Raw genomic sequence first — 15699 nt, forward strand, 5'->3', positions numbered from 1 at the left:
CTTTCCAACATATATATATCTGTCAGACATTGGGAAGCTGAATAAGCACAAGCGTATCGCAGTTTATCAAGGCAGGAAAGCAAGACAGATGCCTAGTATAATTTCAGAGGGAAGTTTCTTGAATGAAGCTCCAAGTACTCCAAGCTCGTATACGGCCTTGCAACACAATACTATTGATGAATCACCCGGGAAATCCTCTCTTTCTGATATATATGGGGTAATTCTACTATCACTATTAGCAAAATAACCCACAGTTCCTTAAATTTTCAAACATCTGCCTTTTCCCTGTATCTGGGATGTCAGACGAAGAAATTTATAGTAAACTGTAACAATACAAAGTGGGTTCTAACATACTCAAATTCAAAGAAATACGTTGGTATAATATAAATTATAAGTCCAATGAAAATAATAAGAATTTTATTACATTAATTTTATTATTATCAATGATCACTTGCGTTTCTTTATTGTCGATTTAAGAAAAACAATTCTTCATTTTTAATAAAAAAGCATGCTTTTTATTTTATATTTTTATTTTATATTTTTACTTTACAATATCATTTTGCATAGTTCAATCAAAACTATTTATCTTTAAAATCTTACTTAAAATCTCAGAAAATAAATTGTTCTACAGACATTGATATAATTTAACAGTTTTCTACAAATTTTGAACAGTGTTAGCAATTTTGACAAATGCGTCATTTTTTTCTCTTCCTCTCTCCATTTATAAAGAGAGAAAACACAACAATCTCTGTGCAATTACCGAAAATTGCGTCAGTTCGAGTATTCGAGGAAATTCAATATCACGGTACCGTCTTTCGTGCGAAGATCGGGTCCGAGATTCGTGCCAAGACAAAAGAAAGGAGGGAGGAAGAACGAAAAGAAAGCAACAGGATACTGTGTTCGGTTACGTGGGAGTGTCACCGTGTGACGGCAAGCTATTTTCCCCGTGTCTCGATATCTAAAACGACTTTCAGAAAAGTTAAGAGCTGTATCTCAACAAAGAAATTCGAATGATTTTCTTTCTTCTTTTTTATATATATGTATATTTATATAAAAAGTAAGAATCTATTCAAATTGAAAAATCGGAAAAAAAAGAAAATTACTGCTGAAATAGAGAAACAGGGGGAATAACGTTATACGTGGTTCGAATAAATATAAAGAGACTCAATTATTATTAATCCAGTTAATTAAATTATTTGCTAATCAAGTTTGCACAATACTCGGGTTTAAAATACGGTGGATCCATTTCGTTTCAGCAATAAAATCCCCATTGATTATTTTTGTGCGTCGCGCATTAAACCGAGTCATTGAACAATTTCCTGGAAAACGTGTCGAAAGCATTTGCATCACATTTTCGTCAATACGACACTGATTCAATAATTCTAATTGAAAGAGCAGGGTATAGGAAAAAAATAATTGCTTTGAATACATATTGCTTGTTTTAACCTAAAGATTTGATCTATCCAGGTGAGGCTAAATTCAACCCTTCAATATAATGCAAGTTATCTTATAACAAGAATAATAATGTTAAAACTCAGAGAATAGCTGTCAGATATAGGTTCAAACCGTACACATTGTACTGGTGTTTTCTAATACATAAAACTAAAACCAGGTGTAGATTAAAAAAACTAAAAAGAAGAACGCTAAATTTAAGACTAAATCCAGAGATTAAGATGAAGTATTACGAACCATGCGATTACTCGGATTTTTACTTCTGAATTCCTTATTTTTACATTTTGGTATTGTTCTTATATTGCTATTATATTGTTAACATTCAACATTGTTCATGTGGCTTATAGACCCATGAGGATCCAAAGCTTGTACTCAATGAAAAAAGAAAGTAGTGCAAGATCCAATCGAATCACAAGCTTCGCCGAGCTTACAAGGCAAATCCTCTGCAAACTCGGTCGGTAAAGGGGCTAAAAACCGCTTACACGTTAATCTCAAACCGCCATCCTTCCTGCTCGATCTCCGTCTAGCTTGAAGATTCTGAAAGTTCCAGTTGCACGCCAATTTCGCTTTAACTGATTGCAGTCCCATAATCTGGGTCTCTCAGTACCAGGAGATGCGCGTGAAGGAGAACAAGAACGATCAAGACGCGAGGAACTTTGTTCCAGTCTGTTTGACGATGGCCGACAGTAGCGCCACTGTGGTATTCTTCTTACTTCTGGTCCTCGTCTTCTATATAGCGCCACTGCTGATCCTGCTGATCCTGTACACTTTCATCATCAGGCAATTGATGCCAGATCCCAGTAATACAAGCGACTCTTACCATACCAGAGCAAAGAAGCACGTGATTACAATGTTACTATCGGTGGTTATCAGCTTTTTCATCTGTCTGTCGCCATACAGGATTCTGATCTTTTATATAGTGATCGCACCAGCAGAACAGATTGCTGCCATTGATCGAGACACGTTCTTCGCTTTTCTTAACTTTAGCAGGATCATGTTTTATCTGCACAGCGCCATTGATCCGATATTGTATAATTTAATGAGCAGTAAGTTCAAAAAAGGATTTCTGGAACTATGCAGAATGAAGAAGTGTGCCAAGAGAGGATTAAGGAGCAATATGACCGGAACTAGGAAAATTGATAGTAGTGAACAGGAAGAGAACTTTGTGTGATACTTTCTTATGTAACCGGCATGATGTTTTTACTGTACATCTACATTTTCAGTCGGCATTAATTAGAGAGCGTGATCTCACTTACAGTATTGTAAATAGCTGCTTGTGTGATTGTATTAAAGAACGGTATTCTTCGAACAAATACTGTATTGTTGTGATATGAACTTTTATGTACTTTTTATATGTTACTGGCCGATGGTAACCTTTTTCGAATACGATTAAGAATATTTAATAATAACATTCCATGTTTCTGCTCCAAATGAAATTACTGTAGTAAATTTATAAAAATATTCGGAAAATAAAACCTGAGAAAAATATACTGATATGTTACCATATACATTACTATAATAGTTATTGTATATATAACTATGTATAATATGTGAAGTATCTCTTCCAGAAAAAACTATGAAAATCTACTAAAAAAATATACTGAAGAACTGCCTAAAACTACTGACTATGACTGCTTTTCCAATAATGATTTAATTACGTTAGTTCCAGCTACTATTTCATCGATATAGCTAGTAATTCATTTGTACTGCTTTAGCCACTGCTGGCAATTACTGAACAATATTAAGCTCGCAGTAGTGCAACTATCAAAATCCAATAATACATTACTCTAAATCAGCTTCTATTATATTGACCAGCTAATAATATTTTTCTGCAAGAGATATGAAAGAAAAATAACAAATATTTAAAAACTATACCATATACGAAACGAAAATAACATAAATCACCAATCATTTAGATAAAACGTCTGTTCACAGCCCCATTCTACTGATGGTCAAGTACGAAGAGGAAGAAAACTCGAACGGTACGTACATTCCGACCTGCAGCACAGTTGCAAATTCATTCTGGCCGATCAGCTTCGTTCTGTTCACGATAATCGTGTTCTTCGTGATACCACTGCTGATCCTTGTGGTTCTGTACACGGTGATTGCACGACATCTGATGACGAACTCGACGATTAGCCGTGGCTCGTCCAATAACTTGCTCAAATATCGCAAGCAGGTGATGCTGATGCTAGGGACAGTGGTGTTTTGTTTCTTCCTATGCTTGTTACCATTTAGGGCACTGACACTTTGGATCTTGGTCGTTCCAATTAAAGTAATCCTCGACTTTGGTATCGAGCGCTACTTCACCCTGCTCTATTTCTGTCGAGTGATGTTCTATCTGAACTCTGCCATTAACCCTATCCTCTACAATCTGATGTCCACGAAATTCAGGGAAGGTTTTCTCAGGGTTTGTGGTCTGGGCCCCAATAGGAAGAAAAAGAAAAAAACGTCGGACAAAACTGGTACTTATACTACTGGCTCGACCAATTGTAGTAGCAATCAGTCTGATTTCTGGAGGAGACATAGCAGTAATAAGAGCAACAGCGTTAAGGCACCCTGCAACAACACGACCGCGGAGAAACAGGTTAAAGTGCCACTTCAGACAACGGTTGTTAGTGGAAGTATCGTCAGGAAGAAACAGGAGAGTTATGTTTGAAAGGATAAAGTGGGAATATGACGAGGATAATTTCTAAGACTGTGATCTTTCGAACCATTCCATGATATCGTAGCATAGTCGGTGGAAGAGATATGGTAATGAAGTTGTAAATTAAAGACTTCAGTGTTAGCATCTACTAATAGTGTTGTGTTTAGGGCTGTATATAGGATAATTTCCTTGCTAGTTGATTGCATGCTGCCAATCGCACTCGTCTTCATTTTCCATACCTGCTCTCCTTAATTTAAATGTACTATTTATCATTTTCAAACTGATACCGACTTGGCTATATCAATTCCACTGATTATACTACTTAACGTCGTTCGTATTCGTATGTGGATTGTATATTGTACATATATACAGACTTTTTTCGAAATCGTAGTTTCAATAACATTTATTTTAATTCTTTACAAATTGTTGAAAATGTCGCTCTTGGTGCCGCAGACAGATTTTTATTCGACAAATCCTATACTATCCTTTTTTCCATGGTCCCCAAGATTATCCCATCTTTTACGTCTTATATCTTACATCCCGTATTCAATATCATCCAGCCCATAACCAATTGACATTACCGGGTGAAACCGGACCACCGGACTGAGATGACTGAAGAAAACAAACTTCATTATGGTTCTGATTTCTATATTTTACATTTTGTACACATTCTTTGAGTTTTCTGTTACGTCTAAGTTGAAAGAGTAGAATTATTCAACTTACCACGATTTCGGAAACATTCTGTATTTTATAGAAACACTATTTATTAAAAACTAACCTAAAAGAAATTTAAAAATGCTAGAATCATTTATTTAATATTAAGTACCGACTATCTGATAGTCTATTTCAATTATTTGTACCTTCAATAGCGTGAGAAAGAGATCTAAAAATGCTTATGTTATTCATTACCAAAAAAAAAAACATTAATCCACATAAGATTATGAACGATATATTAGGATCGAATTATCGTTGCATAGAATTTTGGAATCTGTGATCACTAATTATATAACCGTGTACCGAGTAAGTATTAGAACAAAGATGAAACAGTTGTGTCTTCGAATTGAAGAAAAACTAAAGATAAGCTATACGATAGATAAAATTGATTAATGTTTAAGAACCAAAAGGGATCTTAAAAAGATCTTCTCTTTCATGTTAACCAAGATTCGTGTGATTTGCCAAAATTGTTTGTTCTAATTTCTTTAGTGAATTTTCATCTTTATAAATGTACAAAATGACAAATTAAGTTTCTACGGAAATTAAGTTCCTATGCGCTTATCGAACTACGTACATATTCGATTTATATTTATAATTATGACAGATATTACAACAATTAGAGATATTTTTAAACTGTATAGATATAATTTTCCATGAAGTAAAAGTATTGAGGAGGTGACGAAACTAGTCTTCGAGCTTTAAATAATTATTTATTTAATTACAGTCTCTGCGGAACATATACATCGATATTTTTGCCATCGCGCTAACTATTAAAACTTTATTGCTCATGACGTAGCAATAAATGGCAGGTTGATTTAATTGTACATTAAATCATTCCAGTAGTCTTTAAAAATTGTATAGTGTTCGCTTTTATTTTTACAATAGGAATCAATTACCGTAAAAAATATTTAAATATCTAGGACGCTTAAGCTGGAGCAGGTAAAACAAACTTCTTAATGCGATTTATATGCTATATGTATAGATTTCGTTCCTAATTGACTGCAAAGCGTTCGTTTTCAATAGTTTATAGATCATTATTGATTTTTATTTATGCGAACTATTTACAAAGAGACACTTTATTTTTATTATCCAAAATATATGTTTCTGTAAATATTTTGTAAAATAAAATTCGAACAATATTCATAATATCAGATCAACTAATTTTTTATATTAACACTTTGCATTTAACATTACAATGGAATATGTTTCATGTTACGTACGCTAATGTGATAATGTATATAACTTAATGATGTAGTTTTCCCATTAAATAAGTTACTTAAATATGATATTAAAAGGAAAACGCTAACGTAGCTAAGGCGAGATTATTCTATTAGTGAATTAAACTTTTCGTCGTATTTCACGAATATTATATCGTGTGCTAAATTATCAGATCTAATAACCATTGAATACACATAATAACCCTTTGACTCCATAAAACCGATCAACTCCTTTTTGCCTTCTTCAACATGAGAGAATTCCACAGAAAGTGTCTGAAAATTTCGTAATTCAAAATTTATGCAAAGATAATTAAAAAATAATAAAAATAGTAACAAAATTTAAAATTATAATTTTTTTCTTAATTTTAAATTAAGTTAAATTCACCTCGATATTTATCATGTCGAAAGGAATCGTTTTTAATACTTGAAGCTCATGCCCCTCAATGTCAAGACTAAAATAATTTACTGTAGTCACATTAAGAGCAGCCATTAAATCTATAAATGGAAAACATTGAACTGAGATGTGGACACCACTGTGGGCAACATCAGGAGAATTTGGTAAATGGCTATCAGAAGCATTCGGCTCGTGAAGACGTCCAACATTATCGGCCATCAAGAAGGAATTCTGAAAATTGCACAATGGAAAATATATATACATATATGAATAAAAAATATGAATATTGCAAAATATTATAAGGTAACTTATTATATAATTTTCTGCAACAAATTACGAACTTTCGTACCACGGAGGGAAATGGCTCAGTGGCAAGGCACGTAGGTGTTAGATAAGCTTTTCTGTTTTTTCTCAACATTTTACTGAAGTTCAAAGGATCCGCCTCTACCAGAAGACCATTCCAATCGAAGTATCGTTCCAATACCAATGTGTTACTCCGAGTCTCCCCGTCGTAAGCGCCACATTCTACGAAGAAGCCATTTTTCTGTAAACAAATTATCAAATGTTTGCGTTGTCAGTTGCCACTTATTCAAACATCGAGAACTAAAATACATTTCTCTTAAATTGAATTGAGATTTCACTGAGAGTATTTTTTTTTTTTTTTTATCAATTTCAATTTAAGAATACTTGATAACAGAAATTTGAATAATGAAAATAAAGATATTTGAATTTTAAAATCATTGACAATATTTCTTTCTCTTCGTTACGTAGGAAAAATATTTGACAGCAGAAATATTATATTAAAAACATCTGAAAAATTCTTTAATTAAGACTATCGACGGTAATTGCTTTTTTACCATTTTTATATTAAAAATATAATTCGTAAAAAGTTCGATAGTAAAAATTGTATATTAAAAATATGTATTTAAAAAATATTTGAATATGAGACCATTGATAGTGATTCTTTTTACTGATTTCATATTAAAAGTATTATAATTACACAATATTTTAATATTACCTTATCTTTGAAAATTTTTCGAATATGTTCGGCTTGGCCCATCGATTGATCTTCGATTTCTGGATTTTCAAGGTTGTATGGTTGATCCGGATTGTATTCCCGAAATATCCATTGTCGACGAATATCGGTCATGTACCGCTGCCAATGTGCCGGATCCGATGGTGACTGTATTTTGCCATTGTACCATTTAACAACTTAAAATAATATACATAATCAGATTAATCAGAATTATGGCCAGATTTTAATTTGTAATTGAACTCTGGAGAAAACATTCGATAAATATGTATCAATTTGTCATATAAGTAAAAGTACGAGAGTTATGCATATTTAATATCCCGTTGCTTGCAATGTCCTTGATGTAGTGTCCTTAACATGCGGTATTAATAACATGACTTGATAACTAAATAGCATGACATAAACACAGGCTGAACAAATTAATTCAAACGTTACTAGTTGTAAACGTGACTGAAATGGCTGAGACATCATTGGAAAAGAATATGCATATGCATCAGACCATAGAAATTATTACTGATGAAACTGCAGAAAGGCTATCTTATCTCCAATTTCGATGATTTTTGGATATGTTTTAAAAATCGATATTGTGAATAACTTTTCCTATACATATTAGCGGCAATCTTTCTTAGTTTCTGAGATATTTGCAAAAAACTGGCGGTATCACTACCAATGAATTCTATCTGTAGTTGTACCTTTGTAGCAGCGTATGTGTACGATTTGGTTACCGGCCACCTAATCTTCTGTTTATAAATGACGGTGGACTAGCCTAAAGCATCGTGCATAACTTCATATACAAAACTGTAAAAAATGTCTGTTATAAATTACACGAATATGATTAATGTATTGGGTTTGAGTTTCAGTTAGAGTTTTCAAACCGGCAGTCGCAAGGTAACCGGCAATACTTGGATAAGCTAATAATAGATTAATTATGAAAATTATATACGAATGAGTATTTGATACTATTTTACGAAACGGAATAATTGTTATTACTTTACGTAAGAGTTGCTGGCCGCTTTGCAGCGGCCGAATTGAAAAATCGAATCCAAACCTAATGCACTTATGATATTCATTTTTAATTGAATTGTAAGTTATAACGGACATTACTTACGAGCTCGCATTTGCAGTTGTGCATAGGGCTTTAAACTCGCCCGACTCAGCTTTATAAACAGAAAATGAGGAAAATGGCGGCCAGCATCCAAACTAATACATACACTGTTACGGATGCAAAAGCTATAGGTAGAAATTACTGTAGTAATACCGAGAGTTATGTGCGAATATCTCGGAAACTAAACGAGACCGCCGGCTATATATGTGTATTGGGTTGGCAACTAAGTGATTGCGGATTTTACCATTACCACCTAATGATATATATAAGAAAATAAATGTTCAAAATGTTCAAATGTTCCGTATCATATTTCAAAATCATCGAAATCGAAGATGATTTTTTTTATCTATTTTTAAAGAATTTCATAAGATTACAATTAGCGATATACTAAAAAAGATATGTAATCTAAAATATCATTTCAAATTAAAAATTTGAAAAATAATAGTAACAGTAGTTGATATTACCGATCAAGCATTGCTATCGAATATGTATTTATAAACAAGGACAATAAATATTTGTAACATTTGCTAGCCTCAATCTATATTTATTTTAATTCGATCATTCCATAACCAATTACTTTTACAAACGTCCGCGAAACAGATGTCTCTTAACTTCCTAACAGGGTATGAGGAATATCTCGGTATGTCAATATAGCTATTTCGATATATATAGGAAAATATTTCAAGTTTAAGAGGTTAATAACAGTAATTCATAGTTATGCGTAAGTGCATTCAATTGAGATTTCGATCAATTATTTTTTTACTCTGTTTATACTCCTGTAGGTCAACAATATATCGTATAACACGATCTTGGCAATAAAGATCTTAGCAATAAATGATCGATAAAGAGACGTTATCAATTGTTTTGATTGGTAATGATGTAAATCACACATTAATAAATCCAGATTGAATACAAATGTAATTCGAAAGATTAAGATTAATATTTGTAACTTTAAACAATACTGTTATTATGTTACGGAAATTCTATACCCCTGTGTAAATATAAACAAAGTGTTCTTAATACGAAACCATTACGAAATTAACCTAAATAAGGGGAAAAATTTAGAAACAAAAGAACAAATTAAGCAATGTTGTATAACGTTTTATAATTATTGCTACATTATTAAATCTTTTAAAAATGTAAGATAAATAATTAATTTTCTAAACTCACCATTGGTAAAGTTATACCACCTATTAAGGACTGCAACAGCAGTAGAAACAAATTATTATTAATAATATACTTGTTTAGAAGTTGTACGTCAACAAGAATATTGTCATATGTTTCGTCATGAATTTCCAATATTTTCCACCGGTAAATCAGTCTATTATTTTATTAGTTTTTAAAAAATATTTCTTTCATATCAATAAAAATATTCCTCGTCCATTATTATATTCTTATATTATAGTGTTCTTTATATATTGATTTCATGTTTGTTATTATTCAATTCTTATTTTAATATTACTCTAGTCGATTTTACCAAATTCATTTACCACTTAAATTTTATTCTTTTGACAATATCCAAGTAGATACACATTGAATAATAAATACGTACCATCTTGATTTAGCTCCTCCGAATACGCATTATGTCCTAACTGATTCAAAGGAAAATAGGACGCGAATATGAATTGCCGAGTTAAAATAATCGAACCGATGCCTAATAATGCAATCACCGCGTACCATTTCCACTGGTTCCAAAATGGTCTTAAAATATAAATGTACGCATGCTGACTGTGGGAATCTGTACCGGACATTTTTTTTTAACGGTCACAAGCTCGCAACAGGTTGCTACCGTACATGCGGTGACAAAGACAAACTGGTGTAAGGTCGTAGTCCACGAAACTATAACGAGAGACTGAATTACTTCATAATAGTTCCCAAAACTGCGAGAGTTGGCCAGTAGATCGTAGATAAATTAATCAAAATATTACTTCAAATACTATTCAATTTTCAATTTTGTCATCATGTACTTTTTTTTAAATTAAATAAAAATCCAAAACATCGTTAGAAGAAAAGATTGATTCTCATCATAGTTCACTGAATATCGATCGTTTGTTGTTTTAAATATTTCGTTGGAATATATAAATAGAGGTTATGATCTAAAAGGCACGGAATACATAATAGATTCTTAAGATAATGTTCTTCACTATCACTTGTATTACACACACATACATACATGTACACAATTTTAGTATAAATGTAGTTAACTGCATAAAAGAACGAGAACGTATTGCGAATAACACTCCAGCAGAACTCTGAATGCCACACACCTTAATTCGGGAGTACGCTGTATAAAGAGTAATTTTACACGCGATTGGCTGTCGAAAATATATCGCCTGGTAGGTGTACTAGAAGAACAGAAACACACAACGCACGCTTATACTTAAAGATATTAAATCTACATATGCATAGCTAGAAGCTTACAAAATAGTCACCGAGTTAAATCGCCTATATTCGGTTTATATTCTTCCTGTTAAATGATTCACTGCCAACTGCTATCGAGAAAATACAGCGAATAGGAAATTCAATGACGTTCCGATAACAAATATTGGTCGTGTTGGATAATTGCCATAAAAGCAATATGTATATGTATGTATATACATATTTATACTCCAATAAAATAGATATGCGAAGTGTAAGCATACAAATATATACCACACAAAGATATTTGCATTGGATAAGGGCTCCATTTTAAGTATATTAGATTTAAATACAGAGAGAAGTGTTTCTGAAATTGTAGAAATGATAAAATATGAAGCATGTATATTCGATTTAATAGAAAACTATATTAACGACAATTGGTTTTATGAATTCCTGTTTCATCTACAAAGTAAACTATAAATTAACTATAAATAATTATCCACTTTTTTAACTGTTGGTAAAATCTAATATTAAAATGTTAAGTAAATACAGAAACTTATATATTAAATATAAAAACAATTTATCAATGCAATATGGCAAACCATAGTTGACTAATGAATATGTAATGTAACATCAAAATAGAAATTTCGCGAGACAAATGCAATTGTTTAAATAAATAACCTTAAAAAATATATATTTTAAAAAATGAATACCATCTATCTCTTCGAACGCTTGAAAGCAACTGCTACAGACGTTTGCTGCAATTGCCTATTATATACATACTTTTTAGTTGAGTTATATTTCACGCAAATTTAAAGTTGCCTCAATTTTATGATCGACTTCTTATAGTAAATAAAATTTTTCAATCATAAAATTATTAGATGTAGTAATACATATTTATGTATTCAATTAAGTAAGTTTAATCCTACGTAGCTCTAATAGCATGTTTAATTTACTGTTAGGTTATGTCACGTTATGTATACGTATGAATTGTAGCTTCTTTCAAATATATACTGATCGAACAAAAACACTTTATAGAACAAAGAATCTAGCGATTAAGTGAAATGACTGGAGAAAGTCATTGCATGTATTTTGTGAAGAGAAAAAAACGTTATTGCCGTATGGTAGTGAAGGAAGGAAAGAAGTATTGCGGCGAACATCAACCAGTTTCATTAGAATTTAATCATTCTGATAAAGAAGGATCTGAAAATAAACGAATAAAATGTCCACTTGATCCGACACAGTGAGTTTATGTCTCTGTTATAATAAATATTTCATATTTCGTTATGTATATAAAATTTATAGATCATTTCCAGTACATGTTATGAGTCTAAGCTAACTAAACATTTGAAAGTATGCAATGCAAAACGCTTGATTGATGCACAACCATCATTTATCGTAAAAGGAATTAATGCTAATAAAACTTACGAAGCACCACGACACATACCGCTCTCTGAATTAAATGACCTTATAATAAATACAGTTATAGACAAAGTAAAAACTGTTTACGGTTAGTAATACATACATATGTAAATTCAAAACTTGAAATTAAAAAGTGTATAATTCTTTAATCCTTTTATAGAAAAGTTACCCCAATTTCATAAAATAGTATTGGAACATCCAATACTTAAAGATAAAATAAATAATAATTCTTGTGGAAAAACTATTAAAAAACATCTCTTACAAAATTCATCATTATTATCACACTTGGAACGTGTAAATCTTATAAAAGACAATACATGCTTCATTGAATTTGGAGCAGGAAAGGGTAAACTAACTTATTGGTTGGGCCAAATAGTGAAGCATAAAAAAGACTGTTGTATTTTATTAGTAGACCGTTCAAGTCACAGACATAAGAGTGATAATAAATTGAAAAATGAACAATCTTCTCTCTTAATAGAAAGAATACGTGCTGACATTGCTGACTTGAAACTGAATGATATAACAGGAATTAAGAAATTTGAACGTAAAGTTGGTATTGCAAAACATTTGTGTGGAGCAGCTACAGGTATATATATATTTTTATATATTTCTAATATTATATTCATAATATTTATATTAAAATTACTAAAAAAAATTATTTCATAGATTTAACTCTAAGTTGCTTAGTTCAAGCAATGCAAAATGAACCTAAATGCAATGTCACTGGTATAATCATTGCATTTTGTTGCCATCACAGATGTGAATATGCATCATATGTTGGGAAAGAGTATTTAGAACAGTCTGGATTTACAGCAAATGAATTTACAATTTTATGTAGCATTGCTAGCTGGGCAACTTGTGGCTCTGATCTAAACAAGACAATTAATACTCCAGAAATTCAAAATGATTCAGGAGAGACAAGGTAACATATTCATGTTAAAATTCCAAATATTTTTTATAATTAACCATGAAAGATAAAAAAATATATTATTTAATATTTTTAAGAACAAACATAAAAACTTTAACCTCGAGTGAAAAAGAACAAATCGGCCGAAAAGTAAATTCATTATTGAATTGGGGTCGCTTGGAGTACTTAAAAAAAGTTGGATTTCAAACTAATCTAATTTATTATACCACTACCGATGTATCACTAGAAAATATGTGTATTGTGGCTACAAAAGATGAAATATAATAGAGAATTAATATAAACAAGTAACATGAAATAAATGGCTTAACTTTAATTTAAATAAACTTTTATTATAACAAAATGGAGTTTATCCTTTTCAACCAATCCTTCATTTAACCAAAATTGTTGAAGCATTTACAGATTAGGAATACGGCTTTACGTTACGTTCTCAGTTCTAGGGAAAAGTGCGTTGCTCATTGGTGTTCGTGAAGCGCTGAACCGCTCTACTCACCGGAATGTGCGAAATTGAGAAGACTTTAAATTTATGATTTACTCAAAAACCTTACACTTCGCGTCAAAAATTAGTTCGTCGAGAATGCAAGAAGACTAATTCTCGAGAATGAATAAAATTGATCTAATTCGAAAAACTGGTTCTTGTTTGCGAAGTCGCGGTTTCTGCTCATGTCCTCGTTTCTTTGCTTCGGATCCCCTTCCCTGCTCATCCTGATTCAATATTGGGTGGGGTTTCTCCCCGTTCATCGAAATCTCATGTTTCGGGTCCATCCACTACTGAGTCGATGGAGATGGAAAACGCTTCGATGGCCCAACCAGAAAGCGAGGGGTACACGCATGTGAAGGGAAATGGCTGCGAAAGAAATATGTACATAACTTGGGAAAGACAATAGAGCAGACTCTTTCAAGCACTGTACGTGACCTGTCTCACAATTGCTAATTCGAGACAGCTCCCAACTGAACGTTACTTAATGAAGTACTTCCTGTCTGCCGACTTCTGACTTTCTCTCATTTTAGACAATGCAGATTTTTCTATTCATGCAGACATAAAATCAATCGATTTAGAATTTTATTCCTAATTTATATACACAGACTGACTTTAGCTAGCTAAAACTAAATTTACAAAGCAAGTTCTTGCGATAGCGTAACACGACTATTTCATTCTATCGCTACATGTGAACACTGCATAAAGCACTCATTTCCCCCACCATATACAACGCCCCGCCCAAATACAACTTAGTGTAACAGATTCTAATGCATTGAGTGATGTGAGTAATTGTGATAGTTACGTCGTTGCATTAATGTTAGTAAAACTACTTTATATATATTATTAATTAATAAAAGATTTAATTAATGATCGGTAGAAGAACGAAGAACGAAAGAACTATTTGAAGGTGCGTATTATGTAATATTGATGTTATTCTCATTTATTCATGTTGAGGTTCCCTAATTTCTTTTTTTACGAACTGACTACATATTTTTTTGAGGATAAATCAGTATTACTATAATTTTTGGCATAGTTATTATTTCAAATACAATATAATCAATAATGGTAATAGTAAACAATATACACACATTTTAAAGTAACTCTAATTTCGTAATGTTGACCTTACGCCACGCCTTCATTACTTTAAGTGAATGACGCGAGATTGCATCTCTAAAAAAAATGGAGTTTTTGTATTATAAAAATGCAAGACATTATTCAGTTTTTGAAATATACATTTTTTAAATCTCTTGGAAGACATGTATTTATTTTGTTAATTGACTATTTATTATATATTTTTTAAATGTTGAGTGATGTTATTATATGATTAAGAATATTTGTTTATTCTTTCCAATCAACTTTTTAATTATTGATTTTAAAAATTTTGGTGTAAGTTTAAGCATTGAAGGGAAAATCATCTTTGTTTTTTCAGAAGAATCTCAGTCTAAAATTTATAAAATGTCCATTTTAGACGAGCGAGAGGATTATCTGAAGAATCCATACTTTGTGAAGCACGAATATGGTGATTTTACTCCATTTTATGTCACTGTCACTATCTGTTCCTTCATATTTGCATTCCTATGCATTTTGAACATTGGATTTTGTTGGTGCTCCCGTCATAGAAATTATTGGCAAAGTCCCCATACAGGTAACTTTTATAAGATATTTTATTCATCTTTCATTTACAAATGATCTTATAATCTTCTCCTTCTTTTTACGTAATTAGGAAATAGGTGGATTCAACCATTGTGGACTGTATTACCTCATAAAACGCCACCTTTGGACTTAAGTGAGCTAGAACCAGGACGTCTTGTGACACAAGATAAACAAGAAGTTTTACAATATCACAATCCAAAACCATATGGAACCGTACCACAAACACAAGAATATATGGAGATGCAAAAACGTGAGAGTGAAATTTAATTAGACATTAGTCTTGATATTATGTGTATAC

General features: G+C 31.8%; 4 protein-coding genes across 25 annotated transcripts in view; 3 read left to right on the forward strand and 1 right to left on the reverse strand.

Moving 5' to 3' along the window:
• Positions 1–5367, forward strand: part of LOC126874938 (growth hormone secretagogue receptor type 1) — a 79355-nt gene extending 73988 nt beyond the window's left edge. For 10 of the 11 annotated variants that reach the window (XM_050638152.1, XM_050637494.1, XM_050637932.1 and 7 more), the window contains one exon: positions 3388–5367. In XM_050638152.1, coding sequence (XP_050494109.1) covers positions 3388–4111 — 724 coding nt within the window. In that variant the 3' untranslated portion in view covers positions 4112–5367. The other variant, XM_050638241.1, reaches the window with a different exon arrangement.
• Positions 5368–5503: 136 nt separating this feature from the next.
• Positions 5504–14341, reverse strand: LOC126876508 (uncharacterized). 7 transcript variants are annotated; one of them, XM_050639641.1, is made up of 7 exons: positions 13761–14341; positions 10115–10401; positions 9733–9762; positions 7443–7636; positions 6774–6968; positions 6416–6655; positions 5504–6303 (listed from the first exon to the last, which is right to left on the reverse strand). In XM_050639641.1, the coding sequence occupies exons 2-7, from the start codon at positions 10311–10313 to the stop codon at positions 6136–6138; spliced, it is 1026 nt and encodes a 341-aa protein (XP_050495598.1). In that variant the 5' UTR covers positions 10314–10401; positions 13761–14341; the 3' UTR covers positions 5504–6135. The 7 variants fall into 7 exon arrangements, with proteins under 7 accessions (XP_050495598.1, XP_050495340.1, XP_050495547.1 ...); XM_050639383.1 differs by lacking the exon at positions 13761–14341 and adding an exon at positions 10984–11148 and having other exon boundaries at positions 10115–10907; XM_050639590.1 differs by lacking the exon at positions 13761–14341 and adding an exon at positions 10830–11148.
• Positions 11160–13610, forward strand: LOC126875401 (tRNA:m(4)X modification enzyme TRM13 homolog). Of its 6 annotated transcripts, none has more exons than XM_050638565.1 (6): positions 11160–11457; positions 11959–12163; positions 12237–12430; positions 12503–12928; positions 13009–13264; positions 13348–13610. In XM_050638565.1, exons 2-6 carry the CDS (start codon positions 11985–11987, stop codon positions 13532–13534), a joined length of 1242 nt encoding a protein of 413 aa, XP_050494522.1. In that variant the 5' UTR covers positions 11160–11457; positions 11959–11984; the 3' UTR covers positions 13535–13610. The 6 variants fall into 6 exon arrangements, with proteins under 6 accessions (XP_050494522.1, XP_050494459.1, XP_050494346.1 ...); XM_050638502.1 differs by having other exon boundaries at positions 11160–11389; XM_050638389.1 differs by lacking the exon at positions 11160–11457 and adding an exon at positions 11478–11833 and having other exon boundaries at positions 11917–12163.
• Positions 14342–14491: 150 nt separating the features above from the next.
• Positions 14492–15670, forward strand: LOC126878155 (uncharacterized). The gene is made up of 3 exons (XM_050640708.1): positions 14492–14655; positions 15178–15393; positions 15472–15670. The coding sequence occupies exons 2-3, from the start codon at positions 15204–15206 to the stop codon at positions 15666–15668; spliced, it is 387 nt and encodes a 128-aa protein (XP_050496665.1). The 5' UTR covers positions 14492–14655; positions 15178–15203; the 3' UTR covers positions 15669–15670.
• The last annotated feature ends 29 nt before the right edge of the window (positions 15671–15699 follow it).

The sequence above is a fragment of the Bombus huntii genome, chromosome 1, assembly GCF_024542735.1.
Source record: "Bombus huntii isolate Logan2020A chromosome 1, iyBomHunt1.1, whole genome shotgun sequence".
NCBI classification, from domain to species: domain Eukaryota; kingdom Metazoa; phylum Arthropoda; class Insecta; order Hymenoptera; family Apidae; genus Bombus; species Bombus huntii.

Excerpts from the sequence above, each read along its gene's own strand:
- LOC126876508 (XM_050639641.1), bottom strand. The coding sequence starts at position 10,313 with ATGTCCGGTACAGATTCCCACAGTCAGCATGCGTACATTTATATTTTA. Across the intron at positions 6,656-6,773 it reads CTGAGCCATTTCCCTCCGTG|AATTCCTTCTTGATGGCCGA; the intron begins GTACGAAAGTTC and ends TGCAATTTTCAG. Across the intron at positions 6,304-6,415 it reads TCGACATGATAAATATCGAG|ACACTTTCTGTGGAATTCTC; the intron begins GTGAATTTAACT and ends CGAAATTTTCAG.
- LOC126875401 (XM_050638565.1), top strand. The coding sequence starts at position 11,985 with ATGACTGGAGAAAGTCATTGCATGTATTTTGTGAAGAGAAAAAAACGT. Across the intron at positions 12,164-12,236 it reads TGTCCACTTGATCCGACACA|TACATGTTATGAGTCTAAGC; the intron begins GTGAGTTTATGT and ends GATCATTTCCAG. Across the intron at positions 13,265-13,347 it reads AATGATTCAGGAGAGACAAG|AACAAACATAAAAACTTTAA; the intron begins GTAACATATTCA and ends AATATTTTTAAG.
- LOC126878155 (XM_050640708.1), top strand. The coding sequence starts at position 15,204 with ATGTCCATTTTAGACGAGCGAGAGGATTATCTGAAGAATCCATACTTT. Across the intron at positions 15,394-15,471 it reads TTGGCAAAGTCCCCATACAG|GAAATAGGTGGATTCAACCA; the intron begins GTAACTTTTATA and ends TTACGTAATTAG.